The 23,014-nt window shown below is 42.8% G+C and overlaps 1 protein-coding gene across 1 annotated transcript in view; it reads right to left on the reverse strand.

Annotated features, from left to right (window-relative positions):
• Nucleotides 1–1,358: 1,358 nt before the first annotated feature.
• pde4a (phosphodiesterase 4A, cAMP-specific) overlaps nucleotides 1,359–23,014 on the reverse strand; it is a 52,136-nt gene continuing 30,480 nt past the window's right edge. Inside the window, exons 2-15 of the mRNA XM_061089968.1 lie at nucleotides 21,753–21,938; nucleotides 20,237–20,273; nucleotides 20,007–20,077; nucleotides 19,187–19,236; nucleotides 16,862–16,974; nucleotides 10,992–11,085; nucleotides 10,695–10,858; nucleotides 10,249–10,347; nucleotides 9,968–10,132; nucleotides 9,791–9,890; nucleotides 8,832–8,986; nucleotides 8,343–8,465; nucleotides 6,054–6,236; nucleotides 1,359–5,385 (exon numbers count right to left, since the gene is read on the reverse strand). Coding sequence (XP_060945951.1) covers nucleotides 4,876–5,385; nucleotides 6,054–6,236; nucleotides 8,343–8,465; nucleotides 8,832–8,986; nucleotides 9,791–9,890; nucleotides 9,968–10,132; nucleotides 10,249–10,347; nucleotides 10,695–10,858; nucleotides 10,992–11,085; nucleotides 16,862–16,974; nucleotides 19,187–19,236; nucleotides 20,007–20,077; nucleotides 20,237–20,273; nucleotides 21,753–21,938 — 2,050 coding nt within the window. The 3' untranslated portion in view covers nucleotides 1,359–4,875. The remainder of the gene's footprint in view (nucleotides 5,386–6,053; nucleotides 6,237–8,342; nucleotides 8,466–8,831; nucleotides 8,987–9,790; nucleotides 9,891–9,967; nucleotides 10,133–10,248; nucleotides 10,348–10,694; nucleotides 10,859–10,991; nucleotides 11,086–16,861; nucleotides 16,975–19,186; nucleotides 19,237–20,006; nucleotides 20,078–20,236; nucleotides 20,274–21,752; nucleotides 21,939–23,014) is intronic.

The raw sequence follows: 23,014 nt of genomic DNA on the forward strand, positions 1-23,014 counted from the left end.
TTAAACGGTTTGGTTTGTTATAAACGTCAGAGATGTAGATATGACACTGCATACTTATGAATAATTATGTTATTTTCCAAAAAAATTAATAATTTATGCAGTGTCATAACTACATCTCTGACTTTTATAACAAACCATACCGTTTAAAAATCTGTTGAAAATTGAGCAAATTATGGTTATTTAAAAAGTAAGTACCACTACAACACAATGTTATGGGTGAGCGAGCTGCCTCTAGCAAGATGGCCGCCATGTGGTGACGTCCGGCTCCGTCGAACGAGACATCTAGTCTTTATATATGTCTATGGTGGCACCTGTCTGAAGTGGAGGATTCTGGGTGCAGGTGAGGATGCAGCCATCTCGTGTCAGAGTCTGAACTATTTACTCACTGTGAGTAATATCAACAAATTAATTAATAACTTCAAATTACAAACATATCATTTATTCATCAAACGTGCAGGTCGGAGCACAAATCTAAAGTATAAAATATTGACACGAATTGTTTTGATTTATCATTGAACATCGTGCAAAATACATTTGAACATTTATACATTTGGACTGACTGTTACTTTTTTTACTACTGTATTACCCCGCCTATAGTGTATTCATATTTATATATATTTATATTTTTATCCTGCTCATAGTGTATTCATTGTCCCTATATCTTACAATTCCTGTTAATACTGTAATATTCCACATATATTTCTTACTGTACAGATCCTATTCATTTACATTTTCATTTCAATATGCACAATACTCTGCACTTTCACTGCCTTTCTTTTTGCACTTCTGGTTAGATGCTAAACTGCATTTCGTTGTATTAGTACTTGTACTGTGCAATGACAATAAAGTTGAATCTAATAAAACAGAAGAGTCAAATATTTGTTGTAGCTATCAAAGCACCGGCTTCCCCACATACAGTAGTCTTGGTCTTCTTCTGTGTATTTCAGGAACATAGATTATATGTTAGGGTCATTGCTGTGCAGCACTTCCAGGTGGCGCATTGTGATCGATAAGAATCTAAACACTTTTGAACAGTACCTCATTCAAAGATAGATATGGTCTGCATGCATATCTTAATATGAATGAAGCAATATATGTTTTTATCCATCCCCACCTGTCTGTGTGCATGTGTACGTCTGACCCAACAGAGGATTAGGACTGAAAGCCAGCTGGGACATGAAAAGCCCATAAGGACCAAGGGGTGTTGCCTGCAACATCTAGTGAGTACTAACTACACTCTGCTACAGTCAGGAGCCCCTGGACTATTGAATGAATAGTATTAATGCAAATAATACATACAAACAATAAAGTAAAATGCTGACAAATGAACTGTAAAAGCAGCAAACATGACAACGGTGTTGCATTTAATATAAAAATCTTACTTTATTTGTATTTTTAACACACTTTACAGTACTGAACAGTGAAATAAAAGAAAAATATACTGATATACTTTAATAGTTTTATATATAGATGTTTGCTTATTAAATGCATTTATTCACAAAATGACACCTCAGCTCTGTCAAGAGGAAAAAAAAACTTTCATAAAAATAATATAATAAAAAATAACTTGGACACATTTTACACATTACAGCAAGATCATTTACAAATATTACAATCATTTCATGTTGTTTTTTTCCCTTGAATAATCGTTCTTATTTGTGAACAAACACATGAATTAAAGCCCAGAGATTAATTCTCAGAGGGAGTCAGTCTGCGACACAGTAAGCTGACAGCAGCCCCGGTGGGAACCAGCTCGTTAGGCCACCGTGGGACGGACATTGAGGCTCTCAGGCTAGTACTTAAAGTTACTAAGAAACAGAGGTGAAGTCCAGAGTCAAATAAGGACACATTTATCTTTTCGAACACGTCACATCGTATGTGACTCCATCGGCCTGCGTTTGACTTTATCAGACAAATTAGTTCAATCTCACTTGGATATTAAGGAGAGAAGGACTAGTTTGTTTGATTTTGCCTCCAGACAGGGGTCAACGTTGACTGCTGCACAATGAGGGATTGTGATTTGGCCCAATGGGAGAGAATCAACAAGTGTCTGTGCCAATGAGCAAACCCAATCCCACACTGTCTGCCTCAAAACCTGACGAAATAAAGTGCTGGTACAAAGGGATTCACTCTTTTTTAACAATAAATGTGCACAATTTAAAAAAAAGTGACAGAATGTTGGAACAAGTGAGCAAAAATAGAATGAAAACGTGAGGATGTGGCCTGCAGTGCTTCAGTGTTTCACTCAACAACCTCAAGTGGTTATTTTTCAATCATTAGGACTTGGATAAATTTATAATTTACAATCCAATATTACATTATGTACAAGAGTGGTAATGCTTATAGCTATTATCGTCATAAACACGTGATTCATTGTCCAGACCATCCACCAGAATGATATAAAAATAAACTGTACACAAACTGTTCAAAGAAAACACTTCCCATGGTTTTCTTTTCATCATTTAAAAAGAATGGCAGCAATCAATCAATTGAATAATTTTTCTTAATAAGAAACAATTGCTACAGTATCGTGTTTGTATGGCAATTAAATATTAATGTTTTTATAGCTTATGACAGAACAAGAAGCCACAAAAAACAAAGCAACATCGTTAAAAGTAAAAGGCTGATGCATACGGGAATCTTTTTTTTATTCTAAGTGACTGCAAGAGTAATCCTGGATTCCCATTCCACCAGTAGAAAGCCTGTGTGGTGCACCGAGCCGTGGTGTCTTCAGATGAGCTCAGTTTCTGACCTGCAGGAACTTGCCCTTACCCTCTAAAGAACCACACTCATGTTCTTAATAATAATTATTAATAGTCTTACCCTGTGAGAAAACAAACACCTAAACAGACTGTGACCTATTTAATCTGTGCTGATCGGACCCTAGAAACACCGTTGGACGACATGTGCTGATGCCAGGGAGGGAATGCACACGACACGTATGACAACACCTTCAGCGTCCTGCCACCTCTTTCTGTTACTCACTCGCTTACTCATGACCACACACACACAACCAGCCACGCAAACAGACTCACACAAGCCTTAACTCCATCAGCGAATGAATATCTGGTCAGATTCCAAACAAAATGACGTCCATATTCATTTTCATCGCCTGTAAAACTCCCAATTGCTCATTTTCTCCGCACGCCCCCTATAGGTAGCGATGAAGTCGTCATTTCACCATCCTGATAACAAACAAAACCCAACACATTCTTTACGTTGGCCCAAACACAGAAACAACATACAACTAATTGGCAGCAATGTTTCCCTTTCCCCTCTGAATGCAATGCTGGAAACATCGTGTATAGACACACTGATACTCACAGAAAGAAGCATACAGACGTGATATAAATATACTGGGATATCTATTATATATCTTAGAAATCTACATACACGCAGGTATGAATCCTGCTTCTGACATTAAGGCAAAAAAGCATCAAACATAACAAGGATGTTGAGGGACTTTCAGAGCTCCTTTTGGCCGTGTCACGCTTCTTTCCCTGACATTCTGCCTTCAGCGTTCCTTCAAATCACTCCACGCACCGATGTTTCTCATCCTTTACTTTGGCGAGAACTGTTTGAGAATGAGGAGACGTGAACACACGAGTGCAAGTGGGATGTGGGATGAGCGAGTGAGTGGAGATTTGTTCTGCTGATGAAATAATTCCTTATCCCTTCAACATATTAAGCAAGTGTTAAATAGAAAATAGGCAAAACTTATGCTTTGAAGCATCTCATGGCTTATTCTCAGAAAGTAAAAAAAAAAAATCATTCTAATAAGAAAGAACCATAAGCTGGAAAGAGTCCACTGGGGGCTGTGGTGGTGATGGGAGTGATTGCTCTGCATCTAGAGTTCTGAGTTATTGTATCACCAGAAGAGCAACAAAAGGAAGACTTAAAACATATCACCACAGAAACTGTACGTGTGAGATACACACCACAATACCATGAACAATAAAGAGAGATCTTGACGGAGAGACAATCAAAAATGATAACAAAATCAGACACTCCTGTCCCACAATGCATTGCTTCACGACAGCTCCCATCAGGAAGCTGGTGTTTCAGAAAGGCACAGAGCCATCTTGCACCAGTAGCACTCTCCTCGTAAAGGGAAAAGGGGAACGGGACCCGGAGGCCCCTTCGTCGCAGCATCTTCCTCTCCTTACATCTGTTTTCTTCCTCTCTCCTCTTCCTCCTCCAACTCTGTGGATTTTCTAATTTTTTCTTTCCGACAGAAATGGAAAAAAAAAAAAGTCACTTGGACTGTAGCTTTTCTGAGGAGAACGGTTTCTGTTGAGATTCTAACAAACATGAATTACTAATACTGACTGAACACTAGTTAATACTTCGTTAAGAGATGGCTTTTTCCAAAGAGATTCTTTACTGATCAGTGTCCCTCATGTGAATGCACACATACAAACATACAGTCAAGTGTGTGTGTGTGTGTGTACATATGGACTACATTGTCCCGCATGACAGATGCAGGCACACACACATTGCATTGGTGTGTTCTTTGTGTGGTCTCCTGCTCTAGTGTCTCATATGTGTGTGTGTGTCACTTCATGTGTGTTTCTGTGTGTGCATTTCCAGTCCCAGAGTGCTACGCCGTCTTCAGTTGCCCTTCGATAACGCTCCTCTAAATTCCCCTCAGTTCAAAGTTCATCGTGAAAATATGCCGAAGGACTTGTCGCCGCTCCAAATCTACAGTTGCTGTGTAATTAACTTCTCTTTAGGCGATTTTTTATTTTTTCCCTTTTTGAAAAATATATTTAAAGGTCTGTATTGTCATTGCAGTCTTATTTGTTCTTGGTTTGGCCATGGAAAGGATGAACAAGTTAATGTGTGCAAGTGAGGAGGTCGATACAAGAGCAGAACTCATGTATCTTCAGCTTGTGAAGAAGAATCCTCCTCTTCCTCTACAGGACTTGTGTCAGAAAGTCTCTCCTTTTCCGATGTCACCTCCAGATGAGTCTTCAGTTCCTCCTCCTGCTCATCCTCCACCTCCTCCTCATCCATCGCCACCTCGTCTTCTTCTTCTATTGTGTCCTCAATTTCCTCCACAGCCATCGTATCTTCCTCTTCTTCTTTTTTATCCTCCTCCTCCTCCGCCTGAATGACCTGCACCACGTGGTTCGGTGTGGGCCTGTCACCCTCGTCTCCCTGATCTATCGGAGAACTGTCTTCAAGGGTGAGCTCAAACTGAAATTTGTCCATGCAGGCGTTCAGATCCTTGTCAACAGGAGGTGGCGTTGGGCTTTGTGGGATATTACTCTGATACCAGTCCCTGTTGTCCTCCAGAGTGTCCAAGATGTCCTGGGCATCGGGGTGCACCAGGTCGCCCCATGTCTCCCACAGCGGATGGACAATGTAGTCGATGAATCCCACCTGCATCAAGAGAAGAAGAGTATCACTGACATATCAACTGAAGCACTAAAACCGTTGGAAAGAGGAGATAACCCTTCGTTTCCGGGTTTCAAAATAAAAGCATAATCTCTACACGCGTGCAAAAAAAAAACAACTTGAATATATCAGACATGATCATTTCAAAAATGATTGGTGTAAAGTCATGTAGAGCAAAGATTTGGCCCCTAGCTCCTGCTTGGAAGATAGCCTGTTATATATTTGAAGACCAATGTCGTCTGTATGAATATGAGAATGAAAGAACAAGGAAATGTTTTGGACAATCTGAAGTGGTACATAGCTGTTAATATTGAGGTGATATAATATATAGTAATTGTTGATTTTCAATCATGAATACTGACGTCTGTAAATACACACTTAAATATATTTCCCATATAATAACCCTCATTCTAGCCAGAAGTTACTTTTGAGTACTTAATGCTTTATGTACTAATTTCCACCTCCTGTTGACAAGGATCTGAACGCCTGCATGGACAAATTTCAATCAGCATTAAAATGTATGAGGGTGACTGCTGTGATCAGAGATGATGGATCACTCTCTGTGCTGGAGTCATCGCCCCACGTTCAGCATTAACAGATATCCCGTTGTGTGCAGAATCATTACTGTGCGTGTTTCAGTGCAGATCATTCACCTGGCTCTTCTCCACAGACGCTGTGTGTTTGTCGCACATGGGACTGATCTCCATCCCTCGCTCCCTCTCCTTATCTCCCTGCCTGGAGAACTCTTCCATGATTCTCTCCGTCCATTGTCGATACACGGCCAGGGGCTTGGTGGGATTGCTCAGGTCAGCACAGTGCACCATGTTCCTCAAAACCTGCAAAACACACATTCTTATCAACAAGGCCCGGGACCCCCACCTGACTCGGACTTTTATTCCACCCCCACTCCTCTAGGATGTGTTAAATTAACACATTATATCATATCACAATATATTATACTGCATTACATTGCATATTGCAATCTGACACTGTTCACTGTTTTGCATTTAGCATTTAGCATTTCACTTTTTACTTCACTTTTTATATCTTTTATCTTTTATATATTTTTATTCAGAAATGTTAATGTCAAAATAAATGTTACTTTGTATAAATATTGGTAAAAAGTGAGTAAATAAGAAGTAAACAGTGAGTAAATATATACTGGTTTCCTATTTTTTATTGCTCTCCTATGTATGTTGTATTTATTGCGTTTTTATGTTTTTTATGTTCATTGTTTGCACCAATAACCAGAGCAAATTCCTTGTATGTGTAAACGTACTTGGCAATAAAATACTTCTGATTCTGATTCTGATTCTGATTCTGATTCTGATTCTGCTGTATTAGCATCATTGTGAACACCCTACAACGTCCTAAATTCAGATACGCACAAGGATTATTTGCCTTACGCTGTCCTTACTTGAATAAAATCCTGTGTTTCTAAAATTTGAAGGCTTAGTCCCCCCCCCACCTCTCCTCCTGCTCCTTCCTTCAGTTTCCGCTCAAAAATCCTGTCACAAAGTTTGATGTTCTAAGTTTCTCAAAAATCTACATTAATGTTTTTACACTGTCTTAAATTTGTCTCCCACTGCTTCTGTGATCGTGGAGAACGTGTAATCTCAGTTTGGATTCTTTTGTACAACCAGTCTGTCAGAATTCCCCGACCAATAGAATGCAAGGTGTAGCGATGACCAATGCAATGATTTGAGAGCCGGGCTATGCACAAGGCTTAAGAATAAAGACTAACCAGTACAGACCAGGTCTCCTGAGTCTGGTCAACGCCAACTTCACAGAACAAATGCACATGCTGTCATGACCGATGTTTCTACGACAGGTGACAGTGGAAACACTTTTATTCACAGAGGCGCCAAAATCAACGAAAATTAATAGTGGGACCTTTAAAAAAACAATGACACCTTCTTGGAGCAAGAGTCCCTTGTCGACATGGAGTGGCTGAATAAAGGATCTCATTTAGGATAGTTATGTGATGGGAACACTGCTAGCAACTATCAACACAAAGCAGACAGCACCCTGTTTATTTTTTACTTTTTATTCGTCATCACTATTGGTTGGGGGACTTTGACAGACCTGTTGCACAACAACATCCAAACGCAGAAGAAGAAGAACGAGAGCAGAGGAGGAATCTGAGAGCAGACGTTTCACATGCACACAAAAGCAGCGTTAGTGCAAGAAGAAGAGCTGGACCGCAGGAAAAGCAACAAGCAACAAAATATACGAGTGCAAACGCACAATTTTCACTCAGGGTATATTGAGTGTTAGCGCAAGGGTTTGAGTGAGAGCATTACAAAATTAATAAGTCCTGCGCTCAAGCCGAAAGACCATGCTCTTGAATAAAGATAGGAAAAGAAACATACAACACCAGCTACAATAAGTCACCTCACAGTCCTTCAAACTCAATCCAGAAAAGTTCTTTCCCACCACAACTTCTTGTCCCACAGAAGATTCCTCTATTTCTTCATTGTCAAAACAACCAACTCCCACCCTTCCATCAGCAATATCTCTGCCTTAATTCTACAGATCTGTAACAGAGAGTTAATTCTGATACAGCATTGTTAAACTTCTTGTAATCTCCGAGCAGTTAGCCTCCTCCATGAAGATACAGCTTCTTTTGGTTTGTATGTTCCCTGCTTCGCCATAGCATGACATTTTGACGAGGGGCACATAAATTATGACAAGGTCATGTCTCCCACACACAAGCTGTATCCAACAAAGATTCCACAGGAGCCACACAGCAACGTGAATAAACCTTCACCTGAGAAGGTTTATTTACGACCCCTTCACTCTAACTCTACAACATTAATAACAAGTTTTAACAAGACCCCTTTTTTGCTTTGATAGCACTCTGAATTAAATGCCCATACCATTTCAGTGCTTTGCAACTGACTCTGAACATTTGCTAAACGGCAAAATGTATGACATCTCACCTGTATCCGATCATTGTAGTGGTCGAGCAGCAGTACTCCAGAACTTGTCACCTTCTTGGTTTCCACCATCGTCTTGAGATCCGCCAACAAACTCATGTGTTTTGACATATCTGTCGCCAAAACCTGGAGAGAGGGGAGATGGATATGAATGCATTAGAGAAAGTAGAGTGGCATTTAGACAAGCGCATAACAACGCCAAGGCCCAACAGTCCGCTTCAATTCAATCAAGCTGCACCAAATGTCACACACTCATAGAACTTATTTACCTAAATGTGGCGGATTATATTTTCATCAAGATCCATGAATTAATCCCTGGGAAAACAGTGAAATTGCTGTAACACGCCCTATCTCACAATGTTAAAGAAATAGTTAAAAGTCTTGGATCTGCCTCCAAATTTAATAAATATGACCCACGCATAAACGGACAGTGGTATAAAAAAAAAGGAGCAGATGATAAGAAGTGAGGGGTGTGGGGTGGACGACACTCACCATATCGATGACGAGTTTCCTCAGGCTCTGTCTCTGCCTCTTGCTGAGGTTCTGGAAGATGTCACAGTTGTCCTCGTGAAGCAGCTTGAAGCCCACAGCCAGGTGATGATTCTCCAGCACAGACTCATCGTTATACATGAGGGCCAACTCCGAGTCTGAGGGAGGCACAACACAACATTATTGTCCAGTTAGAACAACTGAGAAGCCATAATTCACAAAACAAACTCAAACAACAAAAAAATGATTAATGTTAAATAAGTGTTTCTCACTCTAAATTAGGGTGAAAGCAGTCAGGCAAACTTTCAAAAATCTAATCTATAAAATAATCACAAGGCAAGATTTTAAATTCATCCTTATTTCACTTGAATTATTTTATTTTGTTTTAAAGGGACTCTTACCTTTGTTGCATTTGAGAATTACAGCACATTCAAATCATCCCGCCTTCCTCCAATGCCCCACCCCCTCGTTCCCATCCGCGGTGTTTTTTTGAAGAAACTTTATTTACAAGCAGACTTACAATACTGCCTCCGCGCACGCACGTGAGTTTTTGTTTACCAAAGCAATGGATTCGGTAAGTTATATACATTTACATTCACATGCCTTGATGACGCGGGCCCGAATGCGCCACAAGAAGCAGACGGAAAACCTGCATGTCCATGCAGCAAACAGACAGGTCTGTCGGCCAATAAGGTCCTTCGGTCCGAAGAATTTTATTGGTTGAAGTTTTCACTAAATATTATGAGAGTGAAATAATTGTTTGTTTTTACTCCTGGTGGGTCTGTCTTGCATTTTAGAGTGTCATTACCTTATTAATACCAATTTAACCTTATCCACAAAAAGTGTAAAAATGCAACAAAGGTAAGTGTCCCTTTAATATAATCCATCAAAAATGGGCATAACTAGTATTTCGTCATTCTATTTTGGTACGTTGTACATTTCATAATCTCATTTGGACTCACTGGTGTTTATGAGGAACTGGTTGGACACTCCTGGATGATCCACATCGTGGATGGCAGCGGCAAATAACGCAGCTAGAATCTCTAGATCCGTGAACACCGCCTGTCAGAGAGAACAGACAAGAACAATCAGAACTGCAGCATTGTGTTGGTCGTTGGAAGAGCAGTAGAGGTATTTACATCTAGAGCTGGTGAGGACAGCAGGACGTGAGTTGACTGAGTGACATCTGCAGCATGGAGGCTGTTGTGGTAAGCCACGTTGGCGTGGTAGTGGTCCTCCAGGGTCATGACATAGGTGACGAATGTGTCCACTGGGATCCGAAAGGTCTTCAATAGATCTCTCTCCTGCACCGGGGGGAAAGTCCACAGGGGGGGGGGGGGGGTCATGGTATGGTCGCAGATAAATGAAGATACATGTTATAGGCTACTGTGTGATCTCAAGCCTGGTTTCTCTCACTCACCTGGAAAATGGCAAACATTGTGCAGCTGAGGGGTCTGTTATTAGAGAATTCTGCCACGCGAAAGATATTAAGGCCCCACTTGTTCAAGTCGCTCAGCTCCTGGAGGCACAACGCACAACAAGGGCCCACATCAGCACAACATTCCAGCAGTTTGTGTTTGGTTAGATGAGATCGCATGAAACTTGAATGGCCGGCCAGTGTTTTTGGCGTGCTGTGGGTCCTGCTTGTGACTGAGGAACAAAACTCAGACTCTATGGCAGAAAGATGCATGTGACTTTTAAGCTTGCGGAAGATTTCTGTAAACATGTGTATGACAGACCTAGATGATAGTTGGACGGATGGATGGGTGGAGTAAGGTGACAGGAAATACATTGTCCCTGTCTTTTTGAAAATGCTGTGTTCTTACAGTACGGCTAAATGTCTTGGTCGCTTTTCAATCTCTTTACCCTGGCTAATGCATCCTCGTGTTCTGTCTTCACGCCGAAGCGAGGCATGGTGGAGTTGCAAAGGCTGGAGCTGTGCGTGAGCTTCCTCACGCCGCTGATGTGACACATGGGCTTCTCCCGCTCCCTCAAGGTCGGGGACGGGATGTCCACCTCATTCTGCTTATCTGGGAAAGATCAACGGTCAAAGGTCAGCCAGGATGGAGACTCGTGGAGGATTGTGCTTGACCTTGGGTCAAAGCTCTACGGGTACATGATGCTGTGGTGGATGGACACAAACGTCTGGCAGGTTTGATTTACCTAGGAAGGTAGTGGAGATGTATTCTGACACCTGGTTCCCTGAGCGACTCATCTCTGACAAATGGGACAGCTCCCTGTTCAGCATCCTCTTGAACTGAGGAAGGACAGAGACAGTGAGAACCTTGAACAGCAGTGGCAAAGAATAAAAAAAGCATCAACGGTTACAGACAGGTGTTTAACCTTCAGAATTGTTCAAGTTGGATTTAAGATGAAATTTGCATTGAAAAAAAACAAAAACATTTCAGTGATTCAAATATGAGAACATAAATGATCACCCTCAGCCTGGATCTATTCACTAAAGAGAGAGCAAATCCAATATGAATCATGCCTCCTCTTTGTCTCAGATGAGAACATAATGTTCAATACCTCAATGTAGTGTGCTTGCATTTAGATTGTACGTGTTGATGTGCTGCAAATAACATGGCATCATTATACGCATTGTTCTCTATACATCTGCTATGGAAATCCTGAGCAGGTAGTCAGCAGGTCCTTGCAGCACAGACACAAATGTGATTAAGTGAATTCATTTTCCCTGCAGACAGAAAACTCTCCTGAATCTTCTCTCAGATTTTTCAGCTTTTTATTTGTTTCTGTAGATAAATCTCTGGAGGCTCGACACTTCTCCGTCGCACAACTCCTGTGAAGGCACAATGCGATTCCGGACAAGACCCCCCCCTCTCTGTCTGTGTCCTACTGACTGATCTTTCACACATAACAATCTCCATGGCAACGGGAGCGGTTGCCGTGGCAACTGCCTCCTCACAGTCAATCCTTCAGCTTGATGTGAGAGCGGTGGCTGCTTGGGTGACAATCTGAGGCGGGAGGCAGGTGTCTCTGACCTCTGCCAAGGTCACCCCTCCCCTCCACCGCTGTCTTCCCTCTCGACGCCACTCTGTTGCTCACATCTGCTCCTCCCCCCCCCCCCCCCCCCCTCTCAAGGTAAACAACACTTTCCACTTCTGCCCCCGAGCAACAAAATCCTGCTCCGTCACAGGCTCAGCTTTGCCTCTCTACCGTTTGACACACTGCATGGGCTCCCACTGCCTCTCCCTCTTCTTCTATCAGTTATCTCTCTTTTTTATTTGCAACCCTCCTTTTCCGGCAGAAGCTCATTCTATGATCGGGCAACGCGAACAGTTGCTCTGACAACAAATGGTAGAAGCCGTAGGGTCACGAGAAGCCAGGAAATCGGGTTCAGTATAGTGGCACACTTCGGCACCAGGCTCAGCCCGAACCTCCTCCTCCTCCTCCTCTCCTCTCTCACAGTCTCTCGTTCCTTCCTTCCCTAATGCTGTAACGCTGAGTCATAGCTGCCAACCAACACTTCCACAGTGCCAGTCCGAGTGCCAGGACAAACAACGCTCTTCCTCTGACACTGACTAATGAAGCAAACATGCAAACGCTGCAGAGACATGACTACGGACACACACACACACTCACACACGTGAATACGTCAGGGACCCAGGAGGGCTTGGTCGTCTAACTGTGTTCATGAAAAACATGCAAATACATATGCACACCACACAGGCTAAATGTGACCTACTCAACTACAACTTCCACAATTTGATTCAGATAGAAAAAAAGACAAGTAAAAGGACAAAGGTGAAAGATAAAGATTAAACATTGTTTTTTGGTAACACAACGGATGCAAATCTGACAAACCTAAAAATACTGTTATGTTCTCACACCTAAAGTAAACTGGAACGTGAAGAACCAGTCCTGAGACAATAAGCGTTGTCGTCACACTACACACTCTGGCTCCTGAAGCCTGTGTTGAGGCCGGCCTCAGGGCAGCAGGAGGAAGATGGAGGGATGAGGGACGCAGGTGTGGAGGATGGAAACGGACATTATGTGACACTGCAATGTACCTGCAGTAAAAGACGGCTGGACTCAACCTCCCAGAGTCCCTCAGCTGTTTCTCAGACTGTAAGCAGCTTGGTGTGTGTGACTTTTGGAAGGAGGAAGACTGAGATTAATATTGTGTGTTGTTTGTTTACAGTGCTGCTGCAATATATAGAAACACTGAGCAGAGGTAATGAACTCTGTACTGCTTCCACAGCTCCCTGTTCCTGTGATTCATGTTTAAATTCTGTAAACAAACACGCTCGCAAATATTCTGCTCGACACTTTCTCACAAATCCACTTTCTGACACACAACAGCATCCGTCCCCACATCCAATCAGAGTCTAAGGAAGTGGACGTCTCCTGAAGAACATTCAAACTGACACTATCGCTGTTTGATTATTTAAAGGACAGGTTAGACATGTAGTTAGTTGATCAGTTGTTTACACATGGAGCAGAAACACTTGAGGAGTCCACAGTATATTTTCCAAGATGGCCACTGCCAGGCCTGGTTTGCCCTCTGCAGCTCTCCGGTCCCTACCTGGTCCCACCATCCGATGAGCCAGGGCCTGGAGCAGGTCTCACAGAACAGGTCCACTAAGGGCGTCCGGCGCTCCGCCGCGGTCCCACCCCCCTCCAGAACCCCCCCAGCCGCTGCACCAAGGTCCAGCTCTGCCCCGGCCCTCCCCTGCAGGGGGCTGTAGCTGGAGGAGTGGGGCAGCCTGTAGCCCCCCGGCACCGGCGAGGGGCAGGAGGACGGCGTCGGGTCAATGGCCTCCACCACACCCATGTTGAGGGTGGTAGGGGGTTTGGGCCGAGTGCACAGGCAGGAAGTGCGGTAGTGGAGCGGGGTGGGGGTGCATGTGCCCCAGTGGCATGAGGGTGTCGTCCGGGGGTGTGTGGAGAGGCCACAGCCAGAGAAGCCGGGACACTCCAGAGTGACGGCTGACCCGGGGGGGGGGGGCGAAGGAGCCGGGGGAAGGGGGGTGAGGGTGAGGGGTAGGGGGCTGCTGGGGCAGAGCGTCCTTGCCTACATGCAGCCGCCCAGAGCCGGACACCCGGTCAGTCCAGAGTCAGTCCTCCAGCCTCCGAGTGGTCCACAGATGAGGGTCCCCCCCCGATGGGCAGACCAGGAGCCCCCTGGATCCGGCTGCTGGGGAGACTACATCTCATCCCATTTGCTGAGCAGACTGACCCAGATCTACAGTCACTGCAGGGTGGAGGTGGACGGGAGCCGGAAAAAAGGGAAGATGAAGGGAAAACAGAGGGGGAGAGAGGGAGCGAGAGACCGTCTGAAGGGCACAGAGAGGAGCCGAGGGAGGAGAGGAGAGGAGAGGGAGTGAGAGAGAGATGTAAACGGAAAAAATGATGCTGTGAGAACTGTGCTGCTTGACAGACCAGTAATAAAAGAGTCAAACGATGGAGGTGAGAGGAGGAGGAGGAGGACGGAGGAGAGGGTGATGGCAGAGCATAAAGAGGACTGGGGTCTCTACCGATGGAGGTGAAGGGAGCTGGGATGACAACAGGAACATCGGGGAAGGGAAAGAACAGGGGAAGAGATGATGAGAGCAGGGAGGACAACAAGGATGGAGAGGATGAGAGAGAGGAGGAGGAGATAGAAGGAGACAGAGAGGAGGAGGTAGCTGGCAGGCCTGGAGCAGACGCTCAGGCTGGAGAATCACAACCAGAGCGGAGGTCTGGAAAAAAAACACGCTCTCTCTCCCTGCGTCGACCGCCCCTCCCCCACGGTACGGATCCACAGGCCCGGCCCAGTCCTACCCGAGCATCAGCCCTGTCTGTGCCGCCTCTCTCACACCGATCTCAGAAACACTCAGTCAGTCCATAGTGTTTGGTCGGGCTGCGTCCTGATAGCTCTGTCGCCCATTGACCTGCTCCCAGTCACTCCATCCCTCGGCTGGACCACATGCCAGAGGTCTAATCCTCTCGCTTCAGGCTGCCGCTCCTCCTCCGACGCTCTGCCTCTTGCGCCATTTCCCTGGATGCTGTAGACAGCTCTCGCAAGCTAATCAGGCAGTGTGGCTGCAGGCGCGTGCGTGCGTGTGTGTGTGTGTGTGTGTGTGTGTGTGTGTGAGCCCGAGTGCGCATGTGCCACTAGACAGCATGCACGTCTGTCGGAAATCTGTGTGTGAGCGAGGGTGTGAGTGAGAGTGAGAGACTGAGTGGGAACGTTCATGTGTGTACCTCCGTGTTGGCACAGTGCGGAGGATCCCGGCTGCTGAGAGGCAGCGACATATTCACAGAGACTCTGTTTCCCCCAGGAGAGACTTCTCTCTCTCTTTGCACATTGTATGTTCACACACACACACACACACAAAAGCACATGGACACACAAAGGATGTTCCACTGGGACCCCTCCCACAGTCCTGTCATCAAACGCCTGATTCTCAGAACCACACCATTAATTAACAGTGGAGTGCAACAAGGGAAGGATGTCTAGAATAGAAGGTAAAACAACGCTGTGTCTTTAACAGCGAGCACTATTAAAGGAGCTTTGCCAGGATGTGATTGGTTGTTGCCCAAACCACATGGCTCGTGGTCAGAGTGGCGAGCCAATGAGGGAGAGGGAAGGGGCAGACCCTGCTGCTGTTCGATAGCAACCAAGGTTACAGCAGAGACATCAGCATCAGGACCAGTTCCCCCCCCCCCCCTTCTCTCATGTTCTCCCCACCCACAGACCATCCCTCTCTCCCTCCTCCCCCACCCCCTCTCTCTCTCTCTCTCTATCTCTCCTTTCCCAATGTCTCCACAAATACTGTACAAATGCACACGGAGCTTGCCCATGTGCGCACACACACACACACACACACACACACACACACACACACACACACACACACAGGCATGTAGATGTGTTGTGATAAACAATGCATCAAAATCCAACCTCTCATTGCCATTACCAACACAAGCGCTTAGTTAACCTCTGCAACCAATAATATTTGTCAATATTTGTTGAGTTGACCACGATGGTTTACCACATTAATTATTCACCAATGCAATTTCTACCACAAGGCTGCAAATAAACCCAGGAAACATTCTCTCAACACCTGCTGCTGCTAATGCACAACCCAGCACGTGACGACTTCAAGAGCAGATCGATATTTTTTTTTTTTTTTTTTTTGCTCCACTTCCATACGGTGGAGCTGTGTATTCGCCACTGAGCGTCTTCTTAAACAGGAAGTTAGCATTTTGCATATTTGATGCAAAGCTGCAGCCCATTGAAATCCTTTCTCATGACGTGGTGAAATATTGAAATCGAATATTTAGATTCTCATGGTGAAAGTCGGTTCATCTGTGTTAATTTAACACCTCTAGGGTGTGTTAAATTAACACATTATATCATATCATATTATTAGGGCTGGGCAAGTTAACTCGTTTCAATGGAGTTAACTAGAGTGATGAGTTAACTCGATTAATTATTTTATCTCGCATTAACTCAGGTTTGATTATTTATTGTTTTATTGTGAAAGTCAGGCTTTTATTTTGTGAAAGTCTGTTGCTGACTGCTGCAGAACAGGAAAAAAGAAAATAATTGGCGGATAAACAATCGAGTTAACTCATCACTTGAGTTAACTCGATTAAAACGAGTTAACTTGCCCAGCCCTAGTTATACTGCATTACATTGCATATTGCAATATGACACTGTTCACTGTTTTGCATTTAGCATTTCACTTTTTTACTTCACTTTTTATATCTTTTATCTTTTATATATTTTTATTCAGAAATGTTTATCTCTAAAATAAATGTTACTTTGTATAAATATTGGTAAAAAGTGAGTAAATAAGAAGTAAACAGTGAGTAAATATATACTGGTTTCCCATTTTTTATTGCTCTCCTATGTATGTTGTATTTATTGTGTTTTTATGTTTCTATGTTCATTGTTTGCACCAATAACCAGAGCAAATTCCTTGTATGTGTGAACGTACTTGGCAATAAAATACTTCTGATTCTGATTCTGATTCTGATCTGAGACCATGTTGAGTTAACACTGAGGTGGGGGGGGTGTGCACCTTGTTGGAGGCCATCTCGCTGACGGACTGGTGGGTCTGAACGGTCTCCAGCTGGTCCAGACACCAGTCCAGCTCCTCCAGAGTCTCCCGAGCCATCTGCTGGTACGTCTCCTCTGGGAAGGACACACACAATATACAGCAAATATAAACCAGCAGGAGAGGAAGAGCTCAGCAGAGCGGTGACCACACGATCAAATATGATACGTGGGTGTTAAGGTTCCGTTGTGCAGCTCAGTAAATCGACACAAACTGAATTTACAATTTAAGAGTTGAGTTTCCACTGTTGGGTGTGAAACAGGGATCGGTTTTGAAATGCTCCTTTGGTGAAAATATTTAAATATAAGACCAATCTAAAGATACGTTTTTTAAAATCTGAAATATTGAATATGAGAAATTGTATTTAAAGTTTACATTTGTATGATCAGAAAACATGGATTGTGCCTCATTTCATTTACAGTTTCATCCCCCAGGCCGTAAGACTTTTAAACTCCTCTGAACTTTAATAACTCCACCAAACCAGCACCCTGGAATATTTGCATATTTGCACCAGCACCATAACAAGCATATTTGAATATTTGCACTACTGCACAAATTGAACATTCATCTGTAAATATATATATTTAGATGTATATATTTTATTTTCTATTTTAAATTTTTGATATTCTATTTCATGGTTATTCTATTTTATTCTTTTTTATTCTATTTTATGCTATTTCTATTTTTATTTTATTTTTTTTGGGGTTGAAATTACTGAGCATTGCTTAAAGAGAGTGTGTGACCCAAGCATTTCATTGACAGTGACGGCTTCATGTTATCTCTGTTCATTTGACAATAAAAATCTTGAATCTTGAATCTTGAATTTGTGTGTTTGGTTAAAACAAAACAAAAATATTGTCAATTAAAGAGGTAGTTCACCCAAGAAATATAAATGTACTCATTATTTACTCACCACTTTGCCGATTGAGGGGTGGTTGAAGTGTTTGAGTCCACAAAACACTTTTGGAGTCTCCGGGGGAAAAACAGCATAGCAGCCAAATGTGATACAGTTGAAGTAAATAGTGACCAATTCTTCAAACGTATAAAAACAACAGATAAAATGGCTCCATGCTGCTCCTGTGATGTTGTCTAAGTGTCTGTGAGTCCTGACATTCAAATTCAACTCCAAACGGTGTCATTTACACCGTGTTTTCAGCCTGAACATCACTGTGAGCCACAAACGGATAAATAATAGTGTAAATGAAACTATTTCGAGTTGAATCTGAATGTTGGGGCTCCTGGACACTTGGATGACACCTGAGGAGAAGGATGGAGGCCTGTTGTGATCTTATCTGTTGGTTTTATATGTTTGAAGAAGTGGTCACTTTTTACTTTGGCTGCAACACTGTTTAATCCTTAAACTCCTGAAAATCAAACACTTCACTCACTCCTCCATCGACAGAGTGCTGAGTAGATAATGACTGAATTTTCATTGTGGGGTTCACTATTCACTACTGACCCATCACTGTGAATTGTATTCTCGAGTGGGTTTGCCCTCTTTGTCCACCAGGAGGCTGGGACATTGGTGCACTTTTATTTATAAGGCCATGCTTGGGCTACTGCCATCATATATTTGTAATTTAATCACACAGAAAAGTGTTGCTTCTTACAGTCTGCGCTCAAACAATCAGATGCTTTTGTTAGTTCCATTGGCCCGCACTGAATCAGGAAAAAGGGCATTCGTCCACTCTGCTCCCACCACATGGAACTGGCTGCAAAAAGATTTTAAATTAACCGAAATTATTTCTTTGAACGCTTTTAAATCTACGATGAGATCATTTCAGACCACTTCTTTTACTTGCAGATGTTTTTTATGAATTTTAATTTATTTGTAACTGTTTTTTATCATTTTAATTTCTGTTTATATGTTGTGAGTGTAATATTGTGAGTGTACATATGTTATTTGTTGCTGCCTTTTGGCCAGGACTCCCTCGAAAAAGAGGTTTTTAATCTCAATGGGACTTTCCTGGTTAAATAAAGGTCAAATAAAAATAAAAACTATCCCTGTAAATGCTATTTACTTTAAGTTAATTCTCTTCTTTAAATATATATATATTTATTATGGAATGAAGAAACATACTTTGTTCTGCCTACCCATTCTCCTAAAATGTAAGTGACATGTTTAGTGAAACAATTCTCTGACCACATGATTTTCTTTCATGTTCTGCCGTCGTTTTCTCTGCTCATGATGCGTTCGGGGAGCGTGGGAGCTTCTGAATGTCCTTAAACCTGTGAGAGGGGACTGTGGGACTGTTTGGACCCAGAGTTTTTAATTAGCTGACAACTTACCAGAGAGTGTAGCTTGGGGAACAGTGGGTTGGCTTGTCACTGGTGACCTCCTGTGGACAAACATCTCGTTACATTAGGAGGAGAATAACACACTGCTGCCCCCTGCTGGGGTTCAACTCACATTCAGCATCACAGGGTGAGGCAACAAAAGGCTTGGCTCACAGAGAGGAGATAGAAAAATGTTCATGTCAGTTACGCATTTTCAAGAGAGAGACACACGAGTGAATGTCGTTGAGAACTGGATAACAATGCAATGCATTCATTTCCTGAGAGAAATTATTCTATTTCACTTCAAACCTTGAAGTATCCAAAAATAGTCATGGACAAAGCCTGAGCTGTGCTCACCTCTCAAATAACCGTTGTGTTGTATAATTGTGTAGTGAGGGAGGCTTTGTCAGGGCACAACACCATATAATTATAGATGCTGTTAATTCAGTGGTGCAGTGCTTTATTTATCATATTGACGTGGAGCTAAAAGCTGCCAACTCCAGCTCCTACTGTCTCCTGCCTTACAAAGGGAAATCATTTTGGTGTTATTGACCGGCTGCGTTGTCTGAGTCTAGAGTCAGGGACACGCTGATCTCTGCCCCCCCCGCCTCCGCCAGCCGGAGTCGGAGAGACGCCAGATCATGTAGAATCATATTTTCCTTGAGCACGGTCTGAAAACGATAAACTGGTTAATCATGGTGGCAAAAGAATGTTTCCCCACGGGAGCGAGAGAGAGAGAGAGAGACATCAGTAAAACACACACCGCAAACAAAGCCGGCAGTCGTGACGAGAGTGAGTGGGGGGGAGGGGTGTTCCACAGCATGATACTGACTTGTTAGTGGGTGTTGTGACATTGGCGAGGATGGTGAAGTTGCTTCTTACAGTTCGTAGGCTGGCCAACACCTGGGGGATGGATGGACAGCGTAGGAGGGAGAGAGAGGGGGGAGGAAGAGGGAGGGGGGGGAGTGAGGGGGGGGACAAGTTCACTGCACTTATTCGCCACCTTTTTCTTTAATAATTTGACAGCGGCTGGACTCGTCAGAAGAGGGGGGGGGAACCTACCTGAGCGAAAGGGGTGACGATCATGTCTTCGGCGTGCCTGCAGGACAACATGTGACCAAAAGGAAAAAGAGTGGGGGGGGGGATTAGATTATTATTATTTTTATTTTTCTTATTTATTTTTTATTTTTTACTCAGATCACTACCATGCACAATAATATTCAACACTTTACATCTATATTTATATCATGGTCACTTATAATGGTTACATTGCAATATTTATATTTCCATTATGCTATCTTGTAGTATTATTTATATTATGGTCACTTACTTTTTAATTATTTTCTGTATCATGGTCACTACTGTTGCAATATTACTTATAATATTTTTGTTTTCATTACAATAACACTTACATCATTCCACTTTCTCCCCAGTACCTGCTTTTGCACAGTGTCTGTTTTGCAGGTTGTTTGTTTCTGTACTCTCATTATGTGTAGTTTAGTAGTGTACATATTGTGATCTTTTTTATTGTTGCTTCGGCACTGTTACTTAAATTCTGTTTTCTCTTATTTGCTGTAACAAGTGAATTTCCCCGTTGTGTGGATAAATAAAGAAATCTAATCTAATTAGATTAGATTCAACTTTATTGTCATTAGCACAGTACAAGTACATATGCAACGAATTGCAGTTTAGCGTCTAACCAGAAGTGCAAAAAAAAGGCAGTAAAAGTGCAGAGTATCGTGCATATTAAAGTGAAAATGTAATAAATAAGATCTGTACAGTAGAAATATATATGGAATATTACAGTATTAACAGGATTTGTAAGATATACGGACGATGAATACACTATGAGAAGGATAAAAATATATATATATAAATATTAGGGCTGGGCAAGTTAACTCGTTTTAATCGAGTTAACTCAAGTGATGAGTTAACTCGATTAATTATTTTATCTCGCATTAACTCAGGTTTGATTATTTGTTGTTTTATTGTGAAAGTCAGGCTTTTATTTTGTGAAAGTCTGTTGCTGACTGCTGCAGAACAGGAAAAAAGAAAATAATTGGCGGATAAACAATCGAGTTAACTCATCACTTGAGTTAACTCGATTAAAACGAGTTAACTTGCCCAGCCCTAATAAATATGAATACACTATAGGCGGGATAATACAGTAAAAAAAAACAAAGTAACAGTCAGTGCAATGTACGAATGTTCAAATGTGAATGTGAGCGGTCTGAGCAGCTGAGGTTCTCGATGTTAGTGTTTATATGAGAAGCTGTGTCTACGAGTTGAGTGTTTATGAAGATCTATGTGGATCCAAACAGAGAAATCCTCCTGAAACACAGTGATGGAGGGTTTGGAGTAGTTTGGACTTTGCATAAGACAAACCAGGAGACGGAGCACAACAGTTAATCATGATTCATGAGCGTGTTGCTTAATGCATAATTACAATCAAAGCTACTGGTGGGTTGATTTGGATGATGTATGTGTGTGAGAATGTGTGTGTGTGTGTGTGAGTGAGAGGCAAAAAAAAACATGTTCCTGCTGCGTGATTGATCCGGGACGATGGCTGCGTGCTTACCCCTCACTGTTGATGGAGGAGTTGCGTGACATGGTTTTGGGCGATGTGTCATAGTCGGAGTCCGAGCGGTACAGGAAGGACTCCCTGCGCTGACTCTGGGGGAAGGAAGGATGCAGCACCACCCCAGGACTCGCCTGCGAATCCATGGGACTGCGACCCGGCGAAGGACCATTCTCCGAATCGAAGCTGAAGGGTTTAGAGAAGACAGGGAGGCAATCAGGTGCATGGCTGTTACGTTCGTGTCTGATGGTGATGACACCAAAATGTGTCACGCAAACGCCTCACCACCCAAACAGACGCCGCTCTCACCATCTGCTCGGGTTTGTAGTTTCTCAGAGAGGAAGTTGAAGCGAGAAATGTGTGACAGACGCCGCAGCACTAAACCCACCCAGCTGCAGACTGCCACCGAGGGGCCTTGGGAATCACACTTTACTAATAAGTAGGGTTGCAAAGGGGCGGAAAGTTTCCAGTAAATTTCTGGAAAGTTTCCGGAAACTTTCCATGGGAAGTTAAGCTGGGGAATTTTGGGAATTTTGAAAAAAAATAAAAAAACTCCCAGCATCCTTCACTCTACAGCAGAGCTACTGAGGCCTGCTGTAGAGTGCAGGACTAGTCAGGTAAGTTTCCATGATATTACTGGGGAAAATATATTAGCATGCTGATTGAGGATTGTTCATCTGTTCATCTAGCCTATTTCCATTCATTTATCCATCAATTGTAAAATATGTTTACAGACGATTCCAATTGTTTGGCTAACTATTTATATCTCTGGCATTGCATTAGTGTGTTTTTATAAACTTTTTTCTCATCTTATTCTACAGAACAATGCCACGTGCACTCTCTCATGTGTGGAGACATTTCACCACATCCAATGTAGAAGGAAAGGCTGTGTACATTTGCAAATACTGTACAAAGACCTATGTTAAGAATGACACAACGATGCAGAAGCATATAGTCAAGTGCCCAAAGTTTCCTCAGGGCTCAAATCAGCCTATGACAAAACAAAATGTTTATATTTATGTCTGTATATGACAAGGTAAATACAGTTAGTATAAATTACCCACAACATTTCCAGTTTATTCCCGTTTATTCCCGTTAATTCCCGTTAATTCCCATGGAAAGTTTCCACCTTTGAATATTCCCGGAATTTTGCAACCCTACTAATAAGTCATATTTTGGAGCAAATTAAGTGAACAAAATGAACCGCATCATCCCCCGGCTTCTCTACGAGCCCAAGCTGTCTGAGGACGAGAGTGATCGAG

The sequence above is a fragment of the Limanda limanda genome, chromosome 17 (genome assembly GCF_963576545.1).
Source record: "Limanda limanda chromosome 17, fLimLim1.1, whole genome shotgun sequence".
NCBI classification, from domain to species: Eukaryota; Metazoa; Chordata; class Actinopteri; order Pleuronectiformes; family Pleuronectidae; genus Limanda; species Limanda limanda.